The 27,348-nt window shown below is 31.3% G+C and overlaps 13 protein-coding genes across 13 annotated transcripts; 7 read left to right on the plus strand and 6 right to left on the minus strand. All coding sequences in view use genetic code 12, as the record gives it.

Annotated features, from left to right (window-relative positions):
* The first annotated feature begins 73 nt into the window (after positions 1–73).
* On the plus strand, positions 74–2,061 carry DFJ63DRAFT_34490 (ERMES complex subunit). Its single transcript, XM_064908785.1, has one exon. It carries the CDS (start codon positions 212–214, stop codon positions 1,661–1,663), a length of 1,452 nt encoding a protein of 483 aa, XP_064765134.1. The 5' UTR covers positions 74–211; the 3' UTR covers positions 1,664–2,061.
* Positions 2,062–2,066: 5 nt separating this feature from the next.
* On the minus strand, positions 2,067–4,309 carry DFJ63DRAFT_333265 (uncharacterized protein; the record flags this gene model as incomplete). Its single annotated transcript, XM_064907826.1, has 4 exons — positions 2,067–2,086; positions 2,334–2,526; positions 2,626–2,858; positions 4,093–4,309. The coding sequence occupies 4 exons, from the start codon at positions 4,307–4,309 to the stop codon at positions 2,067–2,069; spliced, it is 663 nt and encodes a 220-aa protein (XP_064765135.1).
* A 582-nt stretch (positions 4,310–4,891) lies between these two features.
* On the minus strand, positions 4,892–5,236 carry DFJ63DRAFT_310944 (uncharacterized protein; the record flags this gene model as incomplete). The annotated part of the gene is made up of 1 exon (XM_064905668.1): positions 4,892–5,236. One exon carries the CDS (start codon positions 5,234–5,236, stop codon positions 4,892–4,894), a length of 345 nt encoding a protein of 114 aa, XP_064765136.1.
* A 732-nt stretch (positions 5,237–5,968) lies between these two features.
* On the plus strand, positions 5,969–6,289 carry DFJ63DRAFT_333266 (uncharacterized protein; the record flags this gene model as incomplete). The annotated part of the gene is made up of 1 exon (XM_064907827.1): positions 5,969–6,289. The coding sequence occupies one exon, from the start codon at positions 5,969–5,971 to the stop codon at positions 6,287–6,289; it is 321 nt and encodes a 106-aa protein (XP_064765137.1).
* Positions 6,290–7,519: 1,230 nt separating this feature from the next.
* NMD5 (Nmd5p) lies at positions 7,520–10,765 on the plus strand (the record flags this gene model as incomplete). Its single annotated transcript, XM_064904647.1, has 2 exons — positions 7,520–10,541; positions 10,584–10,765. The coding sequence occupies 2 exons, from the start codon at positions 7,520–7,522 to the stop codon at positions 10,763–10,765; spliced, it is 3,204 nt and encodes a 1,067-aa protein (XP_064765138.1).
* An 873-nt stretch (positions 10,766–11,638) lies between these two features.
* On the plus strand, positions 11,639–13,483 carry DFJ63DRAFT_317052 (uncharacterized protein). The gene has a single exon (XM_064906767.1). The coding sequence runs from the start codon at positions 11,982–11,984 to the stop codon at positions 13,113–13,115; it is 1,134 nt and encodes a 377-aa protein (XP_064765139.1). The 5' UTR covers positions 11,639–11,981; the 3' UTR covers positions 13,116–13,483.
* Positions 13,484–13,797: 314 nt separating this feature from the next.
* Positions 13,798–15,540, plus strand: DFJ63DRAFT_310948 (amino acid permease-domain-containing protein; the record flags this gene model as incomplete). The annotated part of the gene is made up of 1 exon (XM_064905669.1): positions 13,798–15,540. One exon carries the CDS (start codon positions 13,798–13,800, stop codon positions 15,538–15,540), a length of 1,743 nt encoding a protein of 580 aa, XP_064765140.1.
* A 158-nt stretch (positions 15,541–15,698) lies between these two features.
* DFJ63DRAFT_310949 (uncharacterized protein) lies at positions 15,699–17,813 on the minus strand (the record flags this gene model as incomplete). Its single annotated transcript, XM_064905670.1, has 1 exon — positions 15,699–17,813. The coding sequence occupies one exon, from the start codon at positions 17,811–17,813 to the stop codon at positions 15,699–15,701; it is 2,115 nt and encodes a 704-aa protein (XP_064765141.1).
* Positions 17,814–18,395: 582 nt separating this feature from the next.
* SPC2 (signal peptidase complex subunit) lies at positions 18,396–18,979 on the plus strand (the record flags this gene model as incomplete). Its single annotated transcript, XM_064907828.1, has 2 exons — positions 18,396–18,424; positions 18,505–18,979. 2 exons carry the CDS (start codon positions 18,396–18,398, stop codon positions 18,977–18,979), a joined length of 504 nt encoding a protein of 167 aa, XP_064765142.1.
* A 58-nt stretch (positions 18,980–19,037) lies between these two features.
* On the minus strand, positions 19,038–20,045 carry DFJ63DRAFT_282400 (uncharacterized protein; the record flags this gene model as incomplete). The annotated part of the gene is made up of 1 exon (XM_064904646.1): positions 19,038–20,045. One exon carries the CDS (start codon positions 20,043–20,045, stop codon positions 19,038–19,040), a length of 1,008 nt encoding a protein of 335 aa, XP_064765143.1.
* A 98-nt stretch (positions 20,046–20,143) lies between these two features.
* On the minus strand, positions 20,144–21,871 carry DFJ63DRAFT_310952 (uncharacterized protein; the record flags this gene model as incomplete). Its single annotated transcript, XM_064905671.1, has 1 exon — positions 20,144–21,871. One exon carries the CDS (start codon positions 21,869–21,871, stop codon positions 20,144–20,146), a length of 1,728 nt encoding a protein of 575 aa, XP_064765144.1.
* Positions 21,872–22,063: 192 nt separating this feature from the next.
* DFJ63DRAFT_34576 (uncharacterized protein) lies at positions 22,064–23,573 on the plus strand. Its single transcript, XM_064908787.1, has one exon. The coding sequence runs from the start codon at positions 22,256–22,258 to the stop codon at positions 23,519–23,521; it is 1,266 nt and encodes a 421-aa protein (XP_064765145.1). The 5' UTR covers positions 22,064–22,255; the 3' UTR covers positions 23,522–23,573.
* MUC1 (Muc1p) lies at positions 23,573–27,266 on the minus strand. The gene has a single exon (XM_064908784.1). The coding sequence runs from the start codon at positions 27,084–27,086 to the stop codon at positions 23,625–23,627; it is 3,462 nt and encodes a 1,153-aa protein (XP_064765146.1). The 5' UTR covers positions 27,087–27,266; the 3' UTR covers positions 23,573–23,624.
* Between the last annotated feature and the right edge of the window lie 82 nt (positions 27,267–27,348).

Below are 27,348 nucleotides of genomic sequence, written 5' to 3' on the forward strand. Positions count from 1 at the left end.
ATACATTTATATATGCATCTGTTTGTAATTGTTGTTGTAACAATATTTATCACACTTTAAATTTAAATAAGGCAAAAAAAAATAGTTGTGCCATCAGAGCGAAAACAGAAATAATAATTTGGCAATACAAATTAAACAAGGGGAAGAGGAATAAGTCCATAGATTCTAAACATTAATGAAACATATCATATAGAAAGATACAACTATCATCATGGTCAGTCTGAAACAGGATCAATCTAAGAAAGATACCTTGCTCAATCTAGAGAGATTACAGGAACAATTGAAACTACAACAAGATGAATTATTTCAGCAACAACGTGAATTATTATTACAAGAACCGAATTTATTATCTACTGCATCACCTAAACTAATAGCCAATAAGCCTATTCAATCACATCTGAGTCAATTCCAATCAAGCAATCCCTGGAGTTTTACACAGGGTTTGATTATTGGTCAAGTTAGTGTTATATTTATTATCATTGTGTTTATTAAGTTTTTCGTATTTGCTGATCCAACGCCTACAAGTTCTAAAACTAAGTCAAGAGTAGATACATCGGGGGTTATAGTGAGGAGAGATAAGAAGAAAGCTAATGATGATTCTGAGGGAGGCAGTAATGGTGGGAATGGTGATGGAAGTGAAGATAATGAAAAATTTAAAAATAGTAACTTATCATCTATTTTAGAAAAGACTTATTATGATGTTGATACCCATTCCCCTGAGACATTGGATTGGTTTAATGTATTAATTGCTCAAACCATATCTCAATTCAGATCAGAAGCTATCTTATCTGATAATATTTATCATTCATTAACTGAGTTTTTGGAAACGGCAGATTTACCAGAATATTTGGATAAGATAAATATCACTGAGATTGATATCGGTGATGATTTCCCCATTTGTTCCAATTGTAGGATCAAACATAGTCAAGATGGTTCAGGTAGATTGGAAGCTAAGATTGATGTTGATTTGGCTGATACTTTAACATTGGGAATTGAGACTAAATTATTATTAAATCATCCAAGACCGTTAACTGCAGTATTGCCTGTTCAATTATCAGTATCAATTGTTAGATTTTCAGGCTGTTTAACTGTATCCTTGATAAATACTAATGATCAAGAATTTGCTGATTTAAAAATATCTACCACTCCTTCATTATCTTCTGAAACATCAACTCCAGAACCTAATGATGATACTGTCATACTACCACATACACCACCACAAGCTTCATCAATGGCTTCTTCATCTAGTAATATTGGAAGATCATCTTTAGGTGCTACACCTTTGAGCCAATCATTATCTATGGACTCTCACTCAAATATACCATCATCACCTAAAAAATCGAAACCAACATCTACCACCACAGGTTCATCTTCATATCCATCAGCATCAAAGAAGAATGATGATTCAAACGATGAAGGCACAGCCTTGATGTTTTCATTTTCTCCTGATTATAGATTGGAATTCACAGTTAAATCATTGATTGGATCAAGAGCAAAATTACAAGATGTACCAAAAATCTCATCATTAATTGAAAATAAATTAAGAAGTTGGTTTATTGAAAGATGCATCGAACCAAGATTTCAAGTAGTTAAATTACCTTCAATTTGGCCAAGAAGAAAGAATACAAGAGAACCTATAAAGACAAAGACTGAAACTGAGTAAATGATTTAATTATTCCCGCTTTCGATTTACGAATATTACCGTATTGAAACATGTCTGCTAATATATAGGAGGAATAGCAAGAACAAGAACAAGAACAAGAACAAGAACAAGAACAAGAACAAGAACAAGAACAAGAACAAGAACAAGAACAAGAACAAGAACAAGAACAAGAACAAGAACAAGAACAAGAACAAGAACAAGAACAAGAACAAGCGTTTCAGTTGTAGTGCGTTGTAAAGAATAATTTTTGCAGTAGACTTTGATAATGAAGGAGATAAATACTCACAGTAACACGAAGAGTTATAAGACTTGCTTATAAAGAGATTTAACTTATTTAGTTAGTTGCTTTCTATAACAATTTTATAATATACATTTATATATAATTACTAATAATATCTAATATCTATAACTCTTTAAATCCTACTTAATAACAAACAGAATTAATATTTTATATCAGGAGTTGGCTTATTTGGCCTGATCAAGTTAAGGGAGAGACAACAAACACATAAGCCCATACCAAAACTGATTCTTAAAAGCTGACGAGTTCCAAGACTCTGTCCATTGAGGATTAGCCTACTGTGAATTTTTTCACATTCCTTTCTTATTGATTGATAATAAAAGAGCATACTGGAGTGATAAACATTGTTCAAAAAATAAACATAACTATAACCATCAAATGAGCTAATAAATTCTCCTGATTGAGACATTGAATTGATTGCTGGATTTGTAGTTGTAGTTGTTGAAGTTGTTGTATTTAAGTAGTTTATTAAATAAGTAACTCCTGATGAAAGTTCAGTAGTAGTACTATTTGATCCTTGCTTCATAATTTTTGAACTCACATCCAGTGAATATGTTTTAGGACTCTCCAGGCCCAGGTATATTCCCTTTATGACATAATATGCAAATAAACAAGATGTGGACAATAAAAATATCATTCAAAAACCAAAGAAAAATGTATTAACTTTAAGTCCATCAGCACCTCCATTTAAAGAAATCGAATGATCAAAACATTTAGCAACTGCTGCTTTGAAACCAGTCTTTGGAGGTTCCTTTGGAGTCTCTGCAATAGGTAATATCTCATGTGGATTATTGGAGTTAACCGCTGATTCAGAAGATGATCGGGATCTTGGGATATTTTGAAAATTAGAATTAAAATTAAAGAAGGGATTATGTCCTCTTCTATGAAGTCTATTGACTTGTATCGAAGTTGGATAACTGTACCGTCTTCCTCGTTGAAAGCTGGCCATAGTTAATGAACTTGATTACACTCTTGAAAAGAAGCAAATTGTGAAATAAATTTAGCGCTGTATATTTTTTTTGCATTTCTTATGCAACTCTATTTGCATTTTTTGTGGATGTAACGAAATAAAGATTCAACATTTCATTTATAGTTCAGATAAAGTTAGGTTAGTATATAATATCTTAACAAAAAGAAAACCAGTTTATGATTTTACTTACTTGTATTTGGTTTCTTGAAACCACCTAACAATGTTTCTGTTCATTGATTATTCATTTAACGAATTTAATTTTAAAATTGGTAGCACATGTTAGTCATGTGATATTGGTCACATGAGAAAATTATTGGTGTTTATATGCAGAACTAATCACCAAAATCAAAACATTATTGAACAATAGTTAGTATACATAATGTTAATGTAATGGTTCAAATAAGTTCAACGATGAACTTCATTTGATGTGATTGTGATGATTGATAATGTACTTTGATGAAATCTTAAAGAAGAAAACTGTTTACTTTTTATGAAAAGGACAAGAAGGTTTAAATCTTTTTTATAAGGGTGGCCGCATCAATATATTTATATATACAAATCAAATCAAGTTTGGCAGTATACCATAATAAAGATGCTCCGATTTTACAAACTAAAACTTAATCTAACCAATTTGTTAAATATACTATCATATTAATTTATGTAAGATTTAAAATATGTAATTAATAAATCAATCAATCAATCAATCAAAGTAATAGAGTTTATTGTTAAGTGTATGGATGTTTAACTTTTTTGACCTGTATATTTATTCATTTACAATTATAACTTACAACTTCAAATGACTAACACTGCTAGTAATATAGTTTCACCATCTACGCCTAGATAATCACAGAATGGTTTATCAAGACTTTCATCATTAATTTCTTATTGTTACAGGCTACTTTATATTAAATCCTTTAATAACAATATTAAAGATAAAATATTGTTTCCGGTGCTTATAATTAATTAATATACAAATATATTGGACTAAAGTATTTTCAAGATTATACTAAATAACCTTTTCAAACCATATTTTTTAGATAAAGAAAGAAGATATAAATGTAATTATCAGGGAAACGATCAACGCCATATATCCTATAGCCACGAATATGAAGCCTAACCTGAAATTATAACAATTATCACAAACATAATCTATATTTGCACCTTCTTGTGCTGCACTATCTCTCTTCCTAATTTCATCATGTAAAATGTTAAGTGTACTTTCTATCGAAGTAATAGCCATGACAAGCTCTATTAAATCTTCCTGTTGGCGTACTATTAATCTAGCCCTATTGAGGTCGATATTTTGAGTTTCAATGGGTACTCCTGCGGATTCCAGCAGATTTCCAATCACTGAAGCATAAGATGGAGGTATATCCATTGGAACAGTAATAATGATATTAAATTTGATTTACTTTATATTTGTCCAAAGAAGTCAGAAATAAATAGAAAATAAAGGATTTTTTAAATGAAGGCAATTGCAAAATAAATTCTGCGAAGTTCACAAAATTTTTACGCTAACATTATCTCTAATTATTCTTTTCATCTCCAGAACTTTACCTAAGAGTCCAATTGGTGCCTTCTGTTTTTCATTTTCGTTATATCTAATTCAAAATCGATTAAAATGTCTCAAAATTTGGAACAAATAGCACAAACAACCCTCGATTCAATTGATATTTCTCAGGTATCAGCAAGAATTCAAAACATTACTGAAAGACTTGCTTACGTCAAAACAAGATTTGATACTCCACGGGACTTAAAATATCCTAAATGTGAATCATGTCTGATGTTTTTTGAATTGAGATTTGAGGTTATTGCTTGGATAGCTTCGTGTATTGTCATCAATTTAATTGCCAGATCAATCGTTTTAGAGAAAATTAATTAACTACAGAGGTCTGCCTAGTTGAATTTAGTTATTTTTAATATTATATATTTTTAATTAATATAAATTTTGCAAGAATTTTTAAACTTTTAAAGAGTATATAAATGAAGTTGCCATGGAAATGATCAACATTAACATACTTAGAACCATGAACGAAGTGCTAATCCAGAATCTATCACACCTATCACACGTATAAGCAACATATATACTCTCTAGTCCTGCGTTCTCTCTTTTCCTGATTTCTTTTTTTAAACTATTGAGTATTGTTTCTATGTTATCAATTGAGCTGACAAGTTTTACTAGATCATTCTCTTGAAATAATATTGATGATGTTGTATCAAGATCGATGTTATCCAATTCGATAAGTTCTTCTTCTGCTGTCAGTAGAATCCCAGTCGCAGAAGCATAAGTTGGAAGTGTAGCCATTGGTATTGTAATAATAATAAGTAAATATTTTTAAAGTTCTCCAAAGAAATGAATTTTATTTATAACTCTATAAATTATAATTGCCTGAAAAGATAAGTCTTTATCCCAATAAAACATTCCAATTATTCTTTCTCAGGGGGTCTGACTGATAGCTTTCTCGTTTATGATTTTCTATCTCTTAGGAGAAATTTGTCATTTACTATATATCTAATTGAAATAATATAACAAATAGCAAAACATTCGAAAGAAATGCCTTCTGAGAATTTAACCGATGGTAATCTTGGACGTGAGTCACAAACAATCCCCAAACTAATTGACATATCCCAGGTATCAAGAAGAATGGGAAAGATTACTAAAGACCTTGCTTACGTCAAAACTAAACTTTTTATTCCACATAAGTCTCATATTAAATATCCTGAATGTGGAGATTGTCTGTCAAATGTTACACATAGAATTGTCGCCTGTATTATGCTAGCTATCGTTATTGGGTTAAGCTTTGTTGGGAGAAACGAAGTATTAGGGAAAATTAATAAATGAACAATGATATTTACTTCGTTAAGTTGATACCAAGTATATAGTAGATAATGTATGATTTTATATTATGCTAAAAAATGTAAAATATTTAACAAATTTAATTGCGAATGAAAATATAATTTAAACTTTTTCTTTCTTCTCTTAAGGTATTATCATTTCATATATAATTAATAAGTGAATAAACGTCATTTCATAACCATGAGTACCGCAAAGTTAGACATTGATGGAGTTATGACCATCCCAGATTTACCTGCCCCTTATCAATTATCGAAACTGACAGGTACTACCACAGTTAGTATTCTTCAATTAAGAAACAGATTGAATGCTATCAATAGAGATATTGCCGATATTGATAAGAAGCTTAAACATAAAAGAGTCAAAGGATGTGGATATTATTTTGAAATTGCATTTGGTGTTACACTTTTCTTAGCATCGTTGGGACTTATTATTTTTGTTTGGGTCACTATTGCTCAAGCAAAAGCTGCCAAAGATGCAGCAGGAGCAGGAGGAGGTCAATAGATGATTTGTGAATTAATCTTTAAATATCGGTTCTTAATATATATGTATATTAGATTCAATAAAATTTAGGCATAATTTAATAAAAATTGATGGTAGCGCGTAATAGAACTTTAGTATAAAACCTCTTACAAATGATATTATTCAATAATCAAGGTATAAATATAAAAACTTTATATATTAATACACAAAATTTCCTATTATCTTTTATGCCTACGCGACGAACATGGATGATGTCCTGCTATATTATGGTTAGTACAAACACATTGAATTTTTTGAAATTGAAGTAAATCAAAAAAGTTCAACCTAAATATAATTTCACTGATTTCTTCATGTAGGATTGGACAACAAAAATATTTATTATATTATATTTATGAACTACCTTCCGCCGCTTGTTCACATTGTCATAAAGACGGTATACACGATACCTGGTGACGATTCCTAGATAAATTAATAAATTAGTTCTAAATATACCAAAATTCTTGAATCAAATCTTAAATTGATAAGATGTAATACAAGGTTATTGGGAACAATACCCATGACAAACTATGTGGATAAAAAGTTTCTATTGCAACCTTCACGGTTAGGCAAGAATTCAATGATCCTTACTTTGTTATCAATTAATTTTTGTTTTGATTTCAGTTTATAAATTTTTTTTAAACTAAAACAACAGGTCATTTGATCGAAGATCACGTGAGAGATATACCTCAAAATTCAATTTTTAATTTGTTCATTTTTAAGTAGGAATAGTTTAGTGGTTGCAAGGTATAATCATCTATTCCCTGAGTTCGATTCCTAATAGGAACACACTAAAGGCTTAAATAAATATTTTTACTGTACGCTAAGATAGTAAGCGAATTACATGAAAGTATTTTGTTTGATATACAAGGATGATTATGATGATGATGATGTAATGGTACATGATCTAATCCTTCATCTCCATGTAACATCAATCTATAACTTAGACGATAGAACTTGTAACTGTGTTATTACTGTTGTAAAGTTAAACTGGTACCGTACCAAGGAAAGAAACCGACGGGAATACATCCTATATAAAGTAGCGTCCTGCACACAATGTCAGATCTGGACCTTTCACTTTCTACCAAAAAAATTGACACCTCAAAAAATCCAAAGAGCCTTCAAAATGGCAGCACTTCATTCCTATAATATAGATAGATTGATAGATCAATTAAATTGGATTCAATTGATAAGGTAAGGACAGGTGTATCATAGATGGTGGATCCTAACCTATTACTTGAATGTTTTGCGGGGACGCTTGAGGCGGATCCGTCGATTCGAATGCAAGCAGAATCGAACCTTAAACAATTATCCATATCACCTGGTTTCTTAGGAGCTTGTTTAGATATCATTTCTCTTGATACAGCCAATCATCATAATAAGATAGCTCCTGCTGTTTACTTCAAGAATAAGATTGTTAGGTTCTGGAACTCAAGTGATAAGAAAAATATCCCTAATGAATTAAAAATTCAACATGATGAAAAACCTTATATTAGAGATAGAATCTTACCTGTTATGATCCATATTGATTATAGTACTAAACAACAATTGATACCAGCATTAAGAGTGATAATAGCTCAGGATTTTGAAAAATGGCCCAACTTATTAAATGAAACTGGGAATCTCTTACAAGAACAACAATCTCATGAAAATAATGATGAATATTATTCAAAATTATATACGGGTTTATTATGTTTTGCTGAGATAACTAGAAAGTTTAAATGGGTAGAGAATAGTGATAGAAGTCATCAATTAGATCCTATGATTATAAAAGCATTTCCTCATTTATTAAATATTGGTAATTCATTAATTCTAACCGTTAGAAATAATGTTATACCACAAAATATTGGAGAATTGATTTCGGAATGTTTGAAATTGATTCTTAAGATTTTTAAATTTGTTACCTATTATGATTTACCTGAACCCATAAGAGATCCTATCACCATTCAAAATTGGATTAAATTTCATAATTCAATCACAAATATCCCTACTCCTAATTATATTTTACAATTATCATCATATTCGGAACAAGAAAAGAATTCATTTCAAATTTCAAAATGTTATAAATGGTCTATAGCCAATATGTTTCGAATTTTTTCAAGATATGCTTATGCTAATCAATTAAGTAAAAAATTCAAATATAAAGAATTTCAAAAACATTTCAATAATGAGATTTCAAGTCCTTTGATTAATTTTTATTTAGCTATGATTGAAAATTGGTGTCATGAAAAGAAATGGTTAAACCCTTCATCATTATATTATGTATTGGAATTCTTAAGTCAATGTATCATTCATAAACAAACTTGGGTATTTATAAAACCTTATTATGATACCTTAATAAAATATTTCATTTATCCCATTTTATGTCCTACAGATGAAGCTTTAGAATTATTTGAAATCGAACCTCAACAATATATTTCTATTGTATTTGATATTAATGATGAGTTTGATAGTCCTGACATTGCTGCATTAGGGTTCTTAGTAACATTGATACATAAACGTTCTCAAACTACTTTAGGAACGATTGTTTCCACTATTTATAATGAATTAAATGATTTACAAAATTTGGGAGAAGAAACATTGGCGGTAGTTAAGAAAAAGGAAGGGATTTTAAGAATGTTTGGAAATATTTCTGATTATTTAATTGATCCTAAATTAAATGATATTCATCAATTGAAATTAGTTCTTTTTTCATTAATTTTACCTAATCTTAATTCCAAATTTGAATTCATCAGAGCTAGAGTATTGGATATTTTATGTAAATTCTCCAGTTTAGAATACACCGTTCAAGATGATACTGAATTCAATCAATTAATCATTTATCAAGGTATATTAAATAATTTCAATCAAACTACTAATCTTGTGCTTAATTTTGAAAGTTCATTGGCTATTCAAGCTTATATTAATCATGAAAAATTCAAACCTATTTTATCAACTATGATTGTTCCTATTATGTCTAAATTATTAGAACTTTCAAATGAAATTGATAATGATTCAATTTCAGTGGTGATGCAAGAATGTGTGGAGAATTTCAGTGAACAATTACAACCATTTGGAATTGATTTAATGGCAAAATTAGTAGAACAATTATTACGATTATGTCGTGAAATTGTGGAATTGAATAATCAAGAATTAGAAGATGGTAATGATGGAGATGATGATTATGAATCCAATCTTCAAAGTGATAAAATCATGGTTGGAATTGGATTATTGAATACAATGATTACGATTTTATTATCATTTGAAAATTCTCAATCGATTTGTTTAAAATTAGAAGAAACTTTTTATCCTGTGGTGGAATATATCATTGTTAATAAATTAGATGATCTTTTTGGAGAAGTAGGAGAATTAATTGAAAATTCGATTTTCTTATTAAGATTCATAAGTCCAAATATGTGGAAATGTTTTGAATTATTATATCAATCTTTTGTGGGAGAAGATGGAATAAGTTTAATGTATATTGAAGAATTATTTCCTACTTTACAAAATTTCCTTATTTATAGTGGGGTAAATGATGCTCGACATGAATCTCAAATCATGAATGATGTTTATAAATCCTATATGATTGAGATTATTCATGAGATATTATTGAATTCAACTGATCAAATTAGTGAATTTTTATATGGTATAGAATTAGGACAAACTTTTATTCTTTCTATTAATGATGTTACAAAAATTAGTCCAATTATTAATGAATCAAATTCAAATTTAACGATTAAATTAATCCTGACTTATCTTCAATTATATCAACAATATTTCAAGGCGGCGGTTGAACGGAAAAAGATTTCAAATTCGAATATCAATGTTAATTTAATTAATATCATTGTTAGTGGATTTACCATTGATTATTATAAAACATTAGTATTATTAACTGAATCAGGAGAGATTGGGAATTTCTTTGATCGTTGGTTTAAGATGATTCCGATTTTGACGAGAGTATATGATATTAAATTACATTTAATCAGTATAATTAATTTAATGAATGGAGGAGATATTGATATTTTAAATAAATTAGGAGATAAGTTGATTATATTGATTCGTAATTTACCAAGAGCGATGAATAATTTAGATAAGAAAAGAAAGAATTTGAATGGAGGAGGAATAATTGAACCGAAAGTGAATGATATACAGGATGAATCTGAAGGTCAAACTAATCAATATCTTGATTTTTTACAAACTGAAGATTCTAAAATTAAGAATTTAGAATATTATAATTCTGAAGATGACGATGATGAAGGTAATGAAGAAGAAGAAGAGGAAGATTATGATGAAGAAGGAGATGAATTAATAATGGAAGATCCCTTAGTTACGAATCCATTAGATAATATTGATATATTATTATTAGTTAAGACATATCTTCAATATTTACATCAAAATGATGGACAAAAGTTCACGATTATATTTGGACAAATTAGTGATAATGATAAATTAATTCTTGAAAATTTAATCATGAATAAGTAGTCCTTATAACGTATATACCTATATCTATATATATATAACATAAATTACATGCATATCTTATTTAAAAATTTAAAGTTAAACTTTTTTTTTTTGACGTCTGTGTAAGTTGCAAAAAGTGGAGAAGGGGGGGGGAAGAGAGACTGGACACAAAGGAGGGGGAAAGCTCAGGGCTGGGTGGAGGGGAGCCGCTCCAACGGTGGAGGGAAAAAAGTGACGGCCACCTAAATTAAGAAAAATTGGGCTCCTGAAACATTTTTGAACTTAATTATAAAAAAGTAGAATGGTATTAAATTGAATTAGATAATTCGATTAATTATGAAAATTGGAGTATATTTAATATGTATTGTTTTTTCATAATTTTAATAAATAAATAACTTATCCTTATAAACTTATGATATTTAAAGTTATAATTGAATTATTTCGCATAATGCCATGCCCCTTTGGCACCTTTTTTTTTTAGCCGAATGAGGGTTAGTATTGCGGTGTGGGGATTAAACAAGTTAATACTGCGGTGTGGATGTCATGATCTAAATTATAATTGAGGCAGATTAAAACATCATCACATCTTAGGTATAACATATGTTACAAAGTAATTTAAGATCTACTATTAATATATGATGTGATAGGATGGATTAGATAAGAGATGATTTACAGTAGTAGTAGTAGTAGTATGTTTGATTAGTTATGGTAGTTAATGTTAATTAACTGCAGTAAAATGGATTAATTAAGGAAGGGTACGATAAATTAGATAATTAACTATTAGTTAAGTTAATTAATTAATTAATCTCATCTCATTCTGTCTGGTCTGTCTGGTCTGTCTGTCTTAACTTAATGTCGTGCATTGAATCAAAAATTACTTTAATTTCTGTTTGTGTAAAATTAAAAACGTTTTTTATTTATTTGATTAAGCGTAAACTAAACTAAAATAAAATAAAATAAAATAATTTTTTTAATGACAACGTGGGAGGGATCTGTTTTGGTTAGTTACCTCTTTTACACACGAGTTTTAATTATTATTATGTACCAATATATACCCAACACCCCTTTAATATGACCATGTGTGCTTTAGTTTACAAGTGTGGTAGTTACACACGACTATTAATTTGTATATATTGTATTATATATATATATATATAACCATAACCATATCCTCCTCCTCCCATATCGTCGTATGACAACTGTAACTGTAACTAACTAACCAACCAACCAACCAACCATGTCAAGATCTTTCATTATACTATTACTTCTCATACCTTATACCCTCGCTTTAAACATTCTTTTATCAACTTCTGATTCTTGGGTTTCAAAAAATTCAAGACATTTATATACAACTTTAACAAATCAAGGTCATAATGTTATATTAATAGCTCCCTTATATTTCAATAATAAATATTTATCATTAAAAGATTTCACTACTACAACCAGTACTACCATAACTTCAATTCTTGATGGAGGTGAATTTGGTCATCTTTTAGATGTAAATCAAATTTATTATAAAAATTTATTAAAAATAAATCAACCAAAAACTCCAAGAAATGTGATATCATCATCAATTTTAAAACAACAATCGAAATTAGTGCAAAATTCAAATCAATTTGGTCATGATCCTTTAAATAATCAAATTTGGTATATCAATTCCAATCCTATAATTACTTTAAAATTATCATTTGATGTTATATTACCAACTTTTTTCCCTCATTTTAAACCTGATTTAATTTTATTTGGTCCAAATGAAAAATCTTCAATGCCAGATAATTTACATGATGATGTTTTAAATGTATTGATTAATCAAAGTGATGAAGAAATTCCTATCATGTTTATTCAAACTAATGATAATCATAATATTTATTATCAAGATGAAAAATATTTTAATATAAATAATAATCAAAATAATAATCATCAAAAACATCAAATTAAAAAAAATATTTTCACAACCAATTTACAATACATAAATCATAAAATCACCCAATTAATCCATAATATAATGGAAACTAAATCATCATCATCATCATCATCATTATCATCATTATCATTATCTCAAAAATCAATCTTTAATGTCATAATCCCTTCCATCAATCATCAACTTTCAAAATGTACTACTACATCGATAAATAATCCAAATTTAGTATTATTCAAATCAAATGATCAACATCAAACCTTACAAATCTTAAAAAAGAGAAATGTGAATTTACCTCATTTTAAATTGATTAATCAAGATATTCAATTAATTGAATCGGAAAGTGTAACAATAAGTACTACTGGTAGTACTAAATCTAAATCGGATAATGTTAAATCATTACAAATTTTAGATGATTGTAATATTAGTGTAGAGATTATAGACTTGAATTAGACTAGACTACTATCTACATAGATAATTAATATAAAAGTAATACCCCGTTGATTCTTATCATTTGTAATAGAATATTTGATTGACCGTCATAACTTGATCTGGAAAGGGACAAGTTGTTGTCTTTAAACAAATTTACATTTTCTGTTACACCCCCTACTTCCCCCACCCCCCTACAATCAAGATTAAAAGTTTCATAATAATAATAATTTTATATCACTTAACAACCACGACATTTTCATTTGCATTTTCCTTCTTCTCCTTTCGTTAAAATATCTTTATTTTCCGGAACTGCAAATAGAATAAAAAAAAAAATGACAATAATTTTTAAACTTCAGCCTATTTCAGACACTTCCAAATTGGGTAACTAATCCGATCTGGAATATTAAAAAATAATTCGAATTGATCTCCCAAAAAAAAATGACATTTAAAAATGACATAAAATGATCACATCCATGCCGCATTTGGTGATATCACGTGATTTTATCGATTGTCATTTTTTTGTATCAATTTAAATCAATTTTGTAAGCAGATGAAGTGACACTAAAGAAATTTTTCACAACTAAATCCACACTTTGAAATAATATAAACAAACCAGTTTAAACGATTCCATTTATAAATACAACTATAACTAAATTCTTTTAAGAAAGTCCAAATTCACATCATAGATCAATCATATAGGGAAATGGCTCCATTAGTACCGACTTTATCACGATCCTCCCTTTATTCCAAATTATCATCAACTTTCATACCAACTCCTCAAGCTAAACTAGGTACCCTATCATGTATATCACTTATAGTTAATAAAATCATCGGAACTGGGATCTTTCTGAATCCTTCCATCATCTTTAAATACCTTGATGGAAATGTCGGATTGTTTCTTTCTCTTTTTTTACTTGGTGGACTTATCATATTTTCAGGATTAATTATTTATCTTGAATTTTCCTTGAATTTACCGATTAAGAACGGTGGAGAATTGAATTACTTATTAAGAATCTTCAATCGTCCCAAGGGTTTAATCGGATGTATTTATTCCTTCCTGATTGTTATTTTAGGATTCAGTTCAGGGAATTCTTATGCATTTGGGAAATATATCTTATTTGCATTCACTTCCGAAGCATATCATGAAAATATAAGTGAAACTTATGTTAAATTGATTGGAGTTGGATGTATCACATTCTGTATTGTCTTACATATGAAATATCCAAATCAAGGAACTCATCTTTTTAATTTCTTAGGAATTTTTAAAATCCTTATCTTAGTATTGATCATCGCTATAGGAGGATTAGTCACTATTGGATTCATTGATATTGAACCAACTACAAATTTCACTAATATTTGGCAATTTGAAGATTCAATATCAACTGGATCATCTGCATCAGTTTATAATGTGTCCGTAGCATTATTAGAAATCATTTATTCTTTTAAAGGATGGGAAAATGTTAATTATGTCTTAAATGAAGTAGAAAATCCTTATCATATCTTAACTATCGCTGCTCCATCAGCAGTATTAGTAACCACCGCATTATATTTCCTCGTCATTATCTCATACCTTATCGTCATCCCCAAACAAGAATTATTGAATTCAGGTGTATTATGTGCCGGTATTTTCTTCAATAAAATCTTTGGATCAAATATCACATCTCATTTATTACCTATTTTCATCTCATTATCCAATTTAGGTAATGTTCTTGTGGTAAGTTATGCTCATTCATTGGTCAATCAAGAATTAGCCATGAATAATTATATACCCTTTTCCAAAACATTCCAAAATTTAAATTATGCTTTATTATTGCATTGGGCCGTAACGGTTTTGATCCTTGTTGGTCCACCCCTGACGGAGATTTATGAATTCGTGGTTAATCTTTATATATATCCTGGTACGTGGATTAATGTATTGATCAGTGTGGGATTAATATATTTGAAAGTTAATAAAAAGACGGAAAATTGGAATGAATATAATATAATCGATCATTCTCAAACCAATGATGATGATATAGATTATATCCTTGAACAAAATGAAAGTGATGAACAAGAACCTACCTTCAATGATGATGAAGATAATACCGTCCAAGATTTCAACCCTCGTAATCGTTCTCAAACATCAGATCGTATGTCTCGATTATCAATCTCATCATCAACGGCTCTCCTTCCATCTTCATCCCCTACCACATCTAAAAAAATCATAAAGGCTCCATACATATGCATAGCCTTATTCCTTACCGCTAATTTATTCCTCGCATTATTCCCATTCGTCCCTCCTCCAAATAAAGATTCTATGATCATTCCATTCTGGTGTTTCCCTGTCATTGGTACCGGAGTGTTATTACTTGGTGGGGTATTCTTTTATGTAAGACCTTACTTTCATTTGATTTTTGGATCAATTCATGATGTTAACGATATTAAATATGAAGATGAATATTATTAATGGTATAAAATTAAATTATGTTTATGTATGTATGTATGTATAAATATCTGTATGTATGTAAGTAAAAAACTAATATAACGTGTAATGTATAGTATAATGTCAAAGTTTAGATTTATAGAAAACAAAAAAAAGAAAGACCCACAAAAATCGTCACCTTTTCACCATGCACTGTTAGAAGATAAGAGAATTAACTTCTTCTTCTTCTTCTTTTTCAGTTTATTAGATCCTGCTTGTGATTCTAATTCTTCTTGTCTTTGCATTTCTTCTCTAGCTTTTCGTATCATTTCTTCAGCATCCCATCCATCATCTTCATATCCATCATAATCTCCATCATATTCATTACTTGTATCATTATTATCATTCCGTTTTGGTATTTTTGTCCCCCATACCGTGGTTTCATATTGGGTATTATCATTAGTATCAGCCATAGTTGTAGTAGCAGCGGTCAAATTTGGTGATCCATTACTTATAGAATCATCATTATGATCTTCAAATTCATCATCACCACCGGCCTCACTATTACTTTCATGTTCCAATACTGGTAAATAGATATTCCGACGATTATCATTGATAGATAAACTTCCAATCCCATAATCAAGATCTTCATTATGACTATGATTTGGGGAAGTGGAATTTTCAGTGATGAAGAAATTCCGATTTTTAATTTCTTCTTGATTTATAGCTCTTCGTTTATTTCGTTCTTCTCTCTTGAATTTCTTATTTGATAAATGACTTCTTCTATTTAATTCATCTTTATAAGTTAACCATGCTGATTCTGATAATTTCCCCCTCCAATCACATTCTAAAAATCCTAATTGAGTTCCAATTGGTAAATGTGATAAATATTTATATTTTGAAATTGATGTTTCTTCAGTTAATTCTTCAAATTTAATATTTTCAATCTTACCCACGATACTGGAAGGTAAATTCTCATAATTATCATCATAACATGCTTTAAGAACTTTAATATCCAAAGGTGATAATACATATGTTGCATTAGTATCGAATCCAGTTTGATAGTAGTAAAACCGTCTGACATCGGTACTATTGTCATTATTATTAATAGAAGGAGAAGGAGTTGATGAGGTATCTTTAAAATAATTCGACCACTTTTCAATATCCTTATCGATGTTATCCAATGACATTTGGACATACTTATAACTTTCATTATATAACGATTTTTCTTCTTCATAATTGAAATGAATTTGAACTTTTTCAGATTCAAATATATCTAATAAATATTGGAAATTTCCTTTAAAGATTCTACCATATTTATTACATTCAATATCTGAATCATTATTAATCCAGGGGAAATTACCAATAATTTCATGATATTGTTGTAAATTCTTTGGTAAAGGTATCAATCTATTTGAAGGTCTTGACATTAAAGTTAACACCACTTCATTATGAATCTTTGGAGTTTCAAACCTTCCATCAATGTTACTGATTAACACTGGTTTTATTTGTTCTTGACGAATAATTGATGAACATAATGGACATTCTTTATATTTTTCAACTATAGCCAGGGATTGTTTCTTTTTAGCTTCAGGAACTTCACTATCTAATAATGATAAAAGACATTTTAAACATACAATATGACCACAAGAAGAAAGCATTCTTGGAGCAATGATTTCATCGGAAAGACAAATTGGACATGAATTACCTTGAGGAACTATAATACGAATAATATCTTTAACATTAACAGGAATATTAGGATCTAATGCTTGAGTATTATAATCTTGAGTATAATCAACCACGAATTTATAATTAACATTAATGAAAGTCATCCCTTTTAAGGGAACTTTGTTAATGATATCTTTTCTTGATTTGGTTCCACTACCTCTTCTACTATTCTTATGATTATTGATATTATTATTATGATGACTATTATGAAATTGTTCCAGATCACGATATGATTCATAGGAAAACAAATGATCAATGGAAATCTTTTTACCTCTACCTCTCAGAGATTGTTGTTTGATTTGACTATCAATCAGTTTAGCAAAATCATCATTATAATCAAAACCACCATCATAATCAGGTAATGGTAAAGAGGAGGCCGATGATGAAGCACCAGAAGGTTTTTGTTTCATTCTTGCCTTTTGCTTTTGACTTTGCTTTTGACTTGGATAATAGTTTTGTTGTCTTGCTTTATCACTCATTAATGATGACGATGAGTTTGATTTTAAATTAGTCAAATTATTGTTATTGTTATTGTTATTCCCAGTATTAATACTGTTGTTATTATTGTTGATATCACTCTTGGTAATCATAGTTGGTAAATTAGTATAGCTCATACCAAGTCTAAGTTCATATTAGTTCGATACTAATATGGTTTAAATGGAAATAGCGTTAAATATAGCTCTAAGCAATAATCAATCACAACACAAATAAACAAATAAACAACACGCAATGGCAACAGAAAATGAACAAGGAGAAGGAGATCTTCAAAAGGTAGTAACTATCCCTGAATGACAAGGACGAGACGATGACGTGATAGGAGGAAGGGGTTCAAATGAACTTCTTACCTCTACTTTCAAGGTTAATGAAATCCTTGGGGTATCAATCTATCAATCAATTCAAATTATGAAATCACACAGGCTAAAAAAGAAATGATGGCAGAATTCACCCTTATTTACAGGTTAGACTGTGTTTTACAGGTTATAATGGTGTTTTACATGTTATATGTTTCTTACAGTTTATGTAAACATCCAAACCTCATTTTTTTTGGTATGCTTCCTTTTAACTGCTTCCATTTTTCAAAATAGAGACAAACCAAATAACACAGTTCAGATCAATACTTATAATTTACAGTTAACTAGGATTATAGTCTTAAGTCATCAACAAGTATAATCATGTCTGCATTGAAGAAAACCAACTTAAAGTATGTATGAAACCAATTAGGACATGATATTGTTCATTATACAATTATCAAAGAGACACGTACCAACCCTATCACTCTAGCTCTGTATCTGATTTACGTCAAACTACTGATGATAATTTATCATCTGTTTTAACTCAATTAGGTTATGATGAATCATTCAAAATCACTGATATAAAATTGGCTTTAGGAGTCAGCACAGTGGCGATTGCTGGTCTTTTATTCCTTGTCGATAGAAAATATTCCTTTGATGAATCTTATAATGTGGTGGTTATATCCATTATCTTATACTCCATATTCAGTGCTGGTCTATTATACTTGAACAGAATATATAAGAATGTTAAATATATTGGTTATACTGAAAAAGGGGAAAAAATAATCATAGCTGGTTGGACAGTTAAATTTGATCCACTCTATTATATAAAAATCACTTTAAATGATAAAACTACCATTGAATCATCATTAAAATTTAATGAATTCTTTGATGTGGTGGGTTATTTCAATAGAGATGCATTTACAACCTTATTAAAACATGAAATCTCCAAGAAATCTCAATAAAAATAAATAGTTAATTAACGTCTTGTTAAATATACATATACTCTAATATAAAAAATTGTCATTGGTCTATAATTTTAGTGTCCATACCTGAAAAGTATCGACATAATCGTTGAACAATGAATGGTGTAGCTCGAACTGCTGGTAAGAAATTAGCATAAAATGGTTCACTTAATACCCCAATTTCTCCCATATTAATTTTCGATATAATCTTTTTGGCTAACCAGTTAGGTGATACAATAGGGGCAAGCCATGTCATGGAAGGGGCTACATCTTGAAACATTTCAGTAGATAATTGTCCTGGTGTGACTAATAACAATCGAATCTCAGGATATTCTATCAATTCTTCACTAAGTGATTCATGAATCAGATATATCGCAGCTTTACTAGCTGAATATATTGATAAATTCTTAGGAGCCAATACTCCTAAGATTGATGATATAGATACGATGTATAGCCTCTTATCCTCATTATATGCAATATGATTCTTGATAACTGTTCGTAAGATAAGAATGGGTGAAAATGTATTAACATTAAATATTTTTCGAATGTTAACGTCATCAAGATTCAATAATGATTGATTATGTCTGATTCCAGCATTGTTGATTAAAATACTGATATGTTTGCCCTGTGAATTCAACTCATGTATAAGATTTTGTACCACACTCTTGGTGTCATCTTCATTCGATAAGTCACATTCAATATACTTCACCTTATCAATGGAAAGTTTTGGTTTCACTTTATCCAATATGATAATTTGATCAATATTAACTTTGGCCAATTCTACCACAAGTTCTGATCCTAATCCATTTGATCCACCCGTTATTAACACTATATCATCCTGTGAAACTTTCTCCCACGAAATACCCAGTCGTCTTTTGGCATAATTGTTAAGATTATAAAATAGACAACTGGCAATAATGATCTTTACTATGATCCAATATTTTTCATTACTGGTAGTAGTTTTATCTTGTAACCACGATGTAAATATTTGGTATGCTGGTTCAACATAGCCAAACACTAGAATGGCTATAAGTATAAGTATACCATTCTGGGAGTTACCATTCATACCATCAATGTAATTTACAATTTGATATTAATTATATAGAATAAAAAAATATTCGTAAATATATTTAGTATGCAGATATAAGTATATACAGGAAAAAATCAACTTGATTTTGAATTACTATTACTATTATCAAAATCATACCCTCTAGCAATACCACCAGTACCTTCTTCAAGCAAAGCTCCTTGTTCATGATCTTCTTCATCGTCATAATTTTCATTGAAATCACTACCTAATCCGGTCCAATGTCTTTCTTGTAAACGGGATGCTGAAGTAGATATGGTATTTTTGATCGCAACAGTATTTGAAAATCGTTTAACAAGACTGTTTGAAGATTCTTCAGTATCTTCCTGAGAAGTAATGCTGAGATGGTTCAATTGTCTTAATGGTTGTGATGTACTCACAAGTCTACCACTTACAGGATCAAACACAGGTGGGGCATCCTCTCCCTCTTCAGTATCTTCAGTTTCATTCTTTTGCTCTTCATCATCTTCTTCGCCGAGATTCTCTAAAACACTATTGAAATCAGTAATCCATTTCCCTGTCCATGTAAGTTCATCACTCAAAGCAAGTAACAACTCATACGGCGTTACGATCGGCTTGAAATATTCATTAGTTTGATCTATAATGATCCCTTGATGATCGCATCCTAATATACACCACATATCAATACTTTCAAAATTAGCCAATTTAGCCACATTTGGTTTCCCCACCACAAATATATAATGCTTTTTACCTGCTTCCTTTATCTTCAGAGCTATTTTATTCATCAATTTTTTAGTATTCATTAATGATAAAGTGTTAACCAATAATCCAATCGTTCCTGATGTACGGGCCATATGCATATATCTATAACGACGCATTAAATTAGGATATGGACCTTGGGCAATCTTATCATTTGCATAAGTTGTAACTGAATTGAATGTAGTGGTTAATTGTAATAATCTTGGAGTTTCTGGAAGAGTGATATGGAATAAATCATATTCTTGAAGTTTATCCTTATCATCGATATTAAGTCCTATAATGTTTCTATTGAGGATATTTAACTCATTCCCAGTTAATGGTATTGGTTCATAACCTATGATATTTGATGATGGATCTATTCTTAAATCAGAATAGATTAAATTGGGATATTCAATCTTCAATATGTTATATATTTCTCTTAATAAATATGTATGAGGTGAATCTGACATGAGGAGGATTTTATTTTCATCTTCGATAGGGTATCTCAGTTTGAATTGTTGAATTAAACTATCTAAATTGATCCTTGGTTTCCCAAGCACATATGCTACAGGTAATTTATCAACCACATTTAAACAAGCATCTCCGAAATGAATCACAAGGTCACTATTAACATGTTCAGCTGCCACTTCATCAACACAACATGGGGAATAAGAAGTATCTGCCAAAATCCAGATGGTTTGTGATTTTAAGTCAGATGGCTGATTAGTAGTTTTGCAAGCTCCGTCTGAACAACAACCATTATTGGGAGTACAAACTTCTGATGATGAATAAACTATGTTTAACCTGCTTTGTAATTCATGAACTATAGTGGCTGAATCACATACCAAAGAATCAGGAAATTGAAGAGTGATTCGATTATATTTCAACACATCTTCTCCATCTTTCTTTTGTTGTAGGAATTCAACTAATTCATCAATGGAATAGTATTCATTTATCCTTTGGATTATCTCATCTTGATCTGATGGATTGATGAGATTTAAATGAGGTCTTAAATTTGTTTCTGATTTTACTTTATCAAATTGAAAGGTTGAATCGTCTTGATAGGTTGATAGCACAGGAGCTATAATCACTTCTTCAGCAGTCATATTAAACTTACTACTTCCTTAGATGATAATAAGTAAGATATATTACTAAAATCTTTTTCACTTTATGATACTTTTTTTATAGTGACACAAAAAGACATCCCAAAAGTCACATGATAGATCACGCGCGATTTATTTTGCAACTTTTAGTTGAAAAAGAAAATATAGCAGAGCAAAATTCTAGAAGAGAAATTAATATCTACTTAATTCAGTTAAGACAATTTCTACTTTCATCATTCTCTGAATTTCAACCTTAAGTGGCGCTTACAGTTTATTATCATTTGTTCGTGATCATAATTTTCTGATCATAGTTGGTGATATTTGCTTTTATAATCGGTTATCTAATTCATTTTTATAAAACAACCACAAATACACATTTCGGTTAAAATGTCAAATTATCAATTCAATGTCGATCATATTTTTATAAATAGAAGTTTTGATATTATTAAACAAAATCTAGAAGATGAAAATCACAATTATTTAGACAACTGTGATAAGCTTCCAAAATTCAAAGAATTGAACGAAGTTGAGATTATATATGATGCTAGTTCAGATATCGAAACATTTAAAGGCTACCAGAAAGAGATAGCACACCGCTTGTTCAGTTTCCATCATTTTCTTGGTAATAACAATAGAGTTCTAGGAGAAAGGAAATATATTCAAGTGAAATTTGAATCACCATTTTTGTCAATGATATTTCTTGAAAGATATTTGGAAACTGCTTCAAGAAAATACTTTCTGAAGCTTTATAAGTTCAATGAAACAGAAATCAATAATCTTGTTACAAAAGTGGGAAGAATCTTTATTTACTCTCAACTTTTTGCCTTACCCTTTCCAGCCTCAATATATAAAAAGTCAAACTATCAAGGAGAGGTAGCGCCACCACCTGAAGAACAAAGATTACAGACTTGTGTTTCCAATATGCGTTCCGCGGCAACTCTGGCCTTAACATGTACTTTCAGAACAAGAAGAGGATTTGTTAAAAGTTATCGACAGATAGAACCTAATATGTTATGTGAAGATGATAATGAGATGGAGTCAATTAAGCTTTCTTTCGTAATTGGAATAATTCCCCCAACTAGTAATTACAATTCTGCAATGCTTGAAAATAAAGCTATGGTAAGTCTTGCTGTATTCGTTGGCATCTTACTGCCTTTACTGTCATTATTGAGTCATCGATATAAGACAGTGGGGATACTACCTCAGAGATCGCTGTCATTTGCTGGTTATTATGTCCAGGTTAAACTAAGGGATACGATCTTTAATATACCTATTGAAGTAAAATATTCAGGAATATTTAACTCATTTAGAGAAAGAGACACACTGTTTTTAGAGATAACTAACCAATGCATTTACCAAATGCTCACTTTCAATTCCACAATCGGTTTTGCAATTGATAAAACTTCCATAATGGTCTTAAAACTATTCAACAGTGATGTACCTGAGTTTAAGCTAGATCTATTGACTCATATTCGATCTGAAAATACTAAATGTAGCATTTATTGTCAAAAGTTCTCGGAATGCAGCCCTTCATTAATACTTTACAATCTGTTATCAAAATACTTTGAAGAAGTAACTATGAGTAATGTAACACGCGATAAATCCAAGTTAAGAACTTCTGTGAGACATTCGGTCAAATACAAACCATATTAGTTATCTCTCTTCATCGAATAATACTATATAGTAAATATATTAAAAAGATAACTACATCTTATATTGCAAAGATTAAAAAAAATTGAAATCTAAATTTTGTAAATTAAAAGTCTCCTGCCCATTCTGCATCAATTGGTCTATATACGGTAAGTTTACCTTCAACTAAGTCTTTAAGGATGTATTCACCATCCATAACTGTCCTTACGCCATTAACATTCTGTTCTGCAACTTTAATTTTACCATCAGTATTACCTAATACCACTGATGTATGATCTGGAGCACCAACATGTTGGGTTCTTCCCAAGGCTGCATTAAAGAATTTACATGATTTGAATTGTAAAATATCACCTCTTCTAACTTCATCCAATTGTGAAGTGCCAAGTGCCAAAGCTACACTTCCATTCACACCTTCAATTTCAAGAATTGGATATCCATGATGATAGTAAGTAGATACAAACGCATGCTTTCCACACCCTTTGAGTAAAGCATCTTTTGCAAGATCCCAACATTCACCTGAACCAACTTGTTGACCGTAATGATGTTCACACCATCCAGCAATGTATTCTCCATATTTCTGATGATATGTTAATAAACCACCTCTACTTGGAATTTTAGTTGTGATTGGTGATGGATCATACTGTGTAATTTCAACAGTTGCATTATTGACATTATTACTGGCCCATTTGATCTTATACTTGAGAATTGATAAATCTTTTAATCTTAAACTCACACCACGTTCATAATTCGTAACCGAACCAGAAGACGAAGACTGTAATGAGGTGGAATAATTTAAGCCGGTGAGATCCTTTGGTAAAGTTAATGGACCTGATAAATTGGCGAACCATCCCGTATGTAATTCTAAATTCAAATTAGGGGGACCAGTTTGAACTGGAGCTTCAATAAGAGCAGCGATAGGTGGAACAGCAGCTGGAGATCTAACATAATTTCTTGGCGGAGGTGGTACAGGAATAGTTTCCGGGGTAGTTGCCTTCACTGGGATTTCTGGCTTATGTTTGACAGGTATGGCAGGTTTTGGTTTATGGCCGATTTCAGGCTTAGCTTTGACTTCAGGTTTAGGTTTATGAGCAATCTCTGGCTTTGCTTTTGGAATTAGTATCGGTGCTTCTTCAACAGGTTTATGATGTATCTCTGGTTTTGGCTTTGGAGTGAATGGTTTTGGACCACCTACGTTACCATGTCTCAATTGTTTATTCAACACCAGTCTAAAATCAACTATTTCTTCTTCTGCTGCCTCTTGAATTGGCTTCTTCTTAACTGGTGGTGGAGCTGCTTTTTTAGGTTTAATTTCACTTGGTTCATCAGCTATTGATGTTTCAGCAAACCTGGCAGCAATTTGAGAAGCGAAATTTGGTTGTTGTGAAGAATTAGTACGAGTAACTGGTTTAGGATGATCTTCAACCGCATAAGGTGGTGGAGGAATTTCACGATCAGTTAATGATGATTTCTTCACAGGCTTGGGAGGTGGTGCCTTCTTAGTAGTTGTAATTGCTATGGCAGGCTCATGACTTACCTCATCTTCATGTGTTGGTCTAATTGGTGCTGGTGCTGGTGGTGATTCTTCTTCCTCTTCTTCTTTAGCTGATAGCTTCTTTGGCTTTGGTGGTGGGCCCTTATGAGTATCTCTATTTGGTTTACTTTCCTTTACTAAAAGTTGTTCACCTGGACCTCTGTAAATCTGGGGTGGTGGAAGGAATGAAGTTAAAGGTTTCGTCTCTGAAACTGGTGCTGGTGTTGGTGCTGGCGTAGGAGCTGGAACAGCTGCAGGGGTTGGGACTTCGCCAGCAATAGTGCTTCTTGGTGGTAATGGAGCAGGTACAGCAGATGGACCAGTTCTAGGTGGAAGTGGCTTCTTTGGAATCACTTCAGATCCTGGAGCACGATAAATCTTTGGAGGTGGTGGTCCAACTTTACTCAAATCAATATTTAAGAAATTACTCTTCGCAGGACCAGTTGATACTTCTGATTCAGTTGCGGACGTGTCACTTGCTTGATCAGAAGTTGGTGTATAAGTAGCTACTGGTGGTTGTACCTTCAGTGAACTTGAAAAAGCGGGATACTTTGGTGTAACCGGAACAGGAGTATGTTCAGCTGAACCTCTATTCTTATGAACAGGAGGAGGGGCAAATGAGGTAGGATCTGGAAGTGGAACTTTAGGCTTTACGACTTCTTCTTCATTCAGTTCAACACGAACTCCAAAATTATATTTGGGACGGGTTTCAGATTCAGTAGTCTCTAATGGTTGATCTTGAGCAGGATATTGCTGCTGGGCAGAATATGTTGGTACAGGATCATTTTGTTGAAATTGGGCTGGTTGACCATATTGAGGAACTGTATTTGGATTATGATATGGTGAATCGTAAGTGATCGAATCGTTACTAACTGTTCCAGCTGGAGGAAATGGTGTAGCTACTGGTGCTACATTTGTTCGTGGTGGTGGGGGTGGAAGACTACGATCTGGCTGAGTTTGAGGTGGAAACTGTTGTTGAAACTGTTGTTGTTGCTGTGGTTGTTGAGATGGAAACTGTTGCTGTTGAGGCTGTTGAGGTGCAAATTGTTGTTGAAATTGTGGAAGTTGTTGCTGTTGAAATTGCTGGGGCTGCTGCTGTTGCTGTTCCTGGAATTGTTGAGGTTGTTGTAATTGTGATTGAGAACTATTTTGAGAATTCTGCGATCCATTGGGATGCAACGTTTGTTGTACAGCTTGGTGAGCAGCTTGTTGTACTCCATTCAGTACACCTTTAGTAATAGCACTTGAAAGTGTGTTTTGCAATTGATCTTGGAATGACTGTTGAGGTTGCTGTTGTTGAGCAGGCTGAGCTTGGGCTTGAGGTGTTTGACCGTATCCCTGTTGTTGCTGAGGTGGTTGTATTTGTTGAGGAAATTGAGGTGGTGCTTGTGTTTGCGGTTGTTGGGGTGGTTGATATTGAGGTTGTTGGAATTGTTGTTGAGGAGGTTGATACTGCGGAGCCTGTTGTTGTTGAAACTGTTGTTGTTGGGGTTGCTGAGGTTGAAATTGTTGTTGTGGTGGTTGTTGGAACTGTTGTTGCTGTTGTTGGGGCTGTTGGGGCTGTTGAGGTTGAAATTGCTGAGGTTGTTGCAGAAATTGTTGTTGGGGTTGTTGTTGATACTGTTGCTGTTGAGGCTGTTGCTGTTGAGGCTGTTGTTGATATTGTTGTTGAGGTTGCTGATACTGTTGCTGTTGTTGATTTGTATTGTATTGAGGTTGATTGGATGGAGTAGGATAATTACCTTGACCAGGAGGAAAAGCACCAACATTACGTTGTGGAGGAGGAGGTAAAGTTTTCAATTGTTCAACTGTAGGTTTCTGTAAAGGAGGTCCATTATAAGGTACTCCACCTTGTTGTTCACCATCAGGTTGATCGGCACCGTTTGGATTTGGATTAGTCCCACCTGAAGAACCATTACGATTCTTATACATTTGATAACCACCTTTACCAAGTGCTTTGGTCCCACGACCAATCCCCTTAGCGGTAGCTAGACCTGCTGCCTTAATGGAATCCTTATTATTATCCCAGAATGACATTGATATAATATGACGTGTTGTGAAATGAAATGAACTTGATCAATAAAAGCTAAGACGTGGTCTGGCTGGATCAATCGATTGATTTTTATAAATAGCCTTGCGAAAAATTAAGATATTTTTGGACTGACACATTTTAATTTTTGTGTTCAGATTATGTCTCATACCCCTATACTTTTTTAACATTCGTCGCAGCAGGCTATGTATACTATATTCTATACGACCTATTTCAACTTGTTTACATTGGGATAAATACATTACGTAG

Source organism: Scheffersomyces coipomensis (assembly GCF_036884675.1).
Source record: "Scheffersomyces coipomensis strain NRRL Y-17651 chromosome Unknown DFJ63scaffold_1, whole genome shotgun sequence".
NCBI lineage: Eukaryota > Fungi > Ascomycota > Pichiomycetes > Serinales > Debaryomycetaceae > Scheffersomyces > Scheffersomyces coipomensis.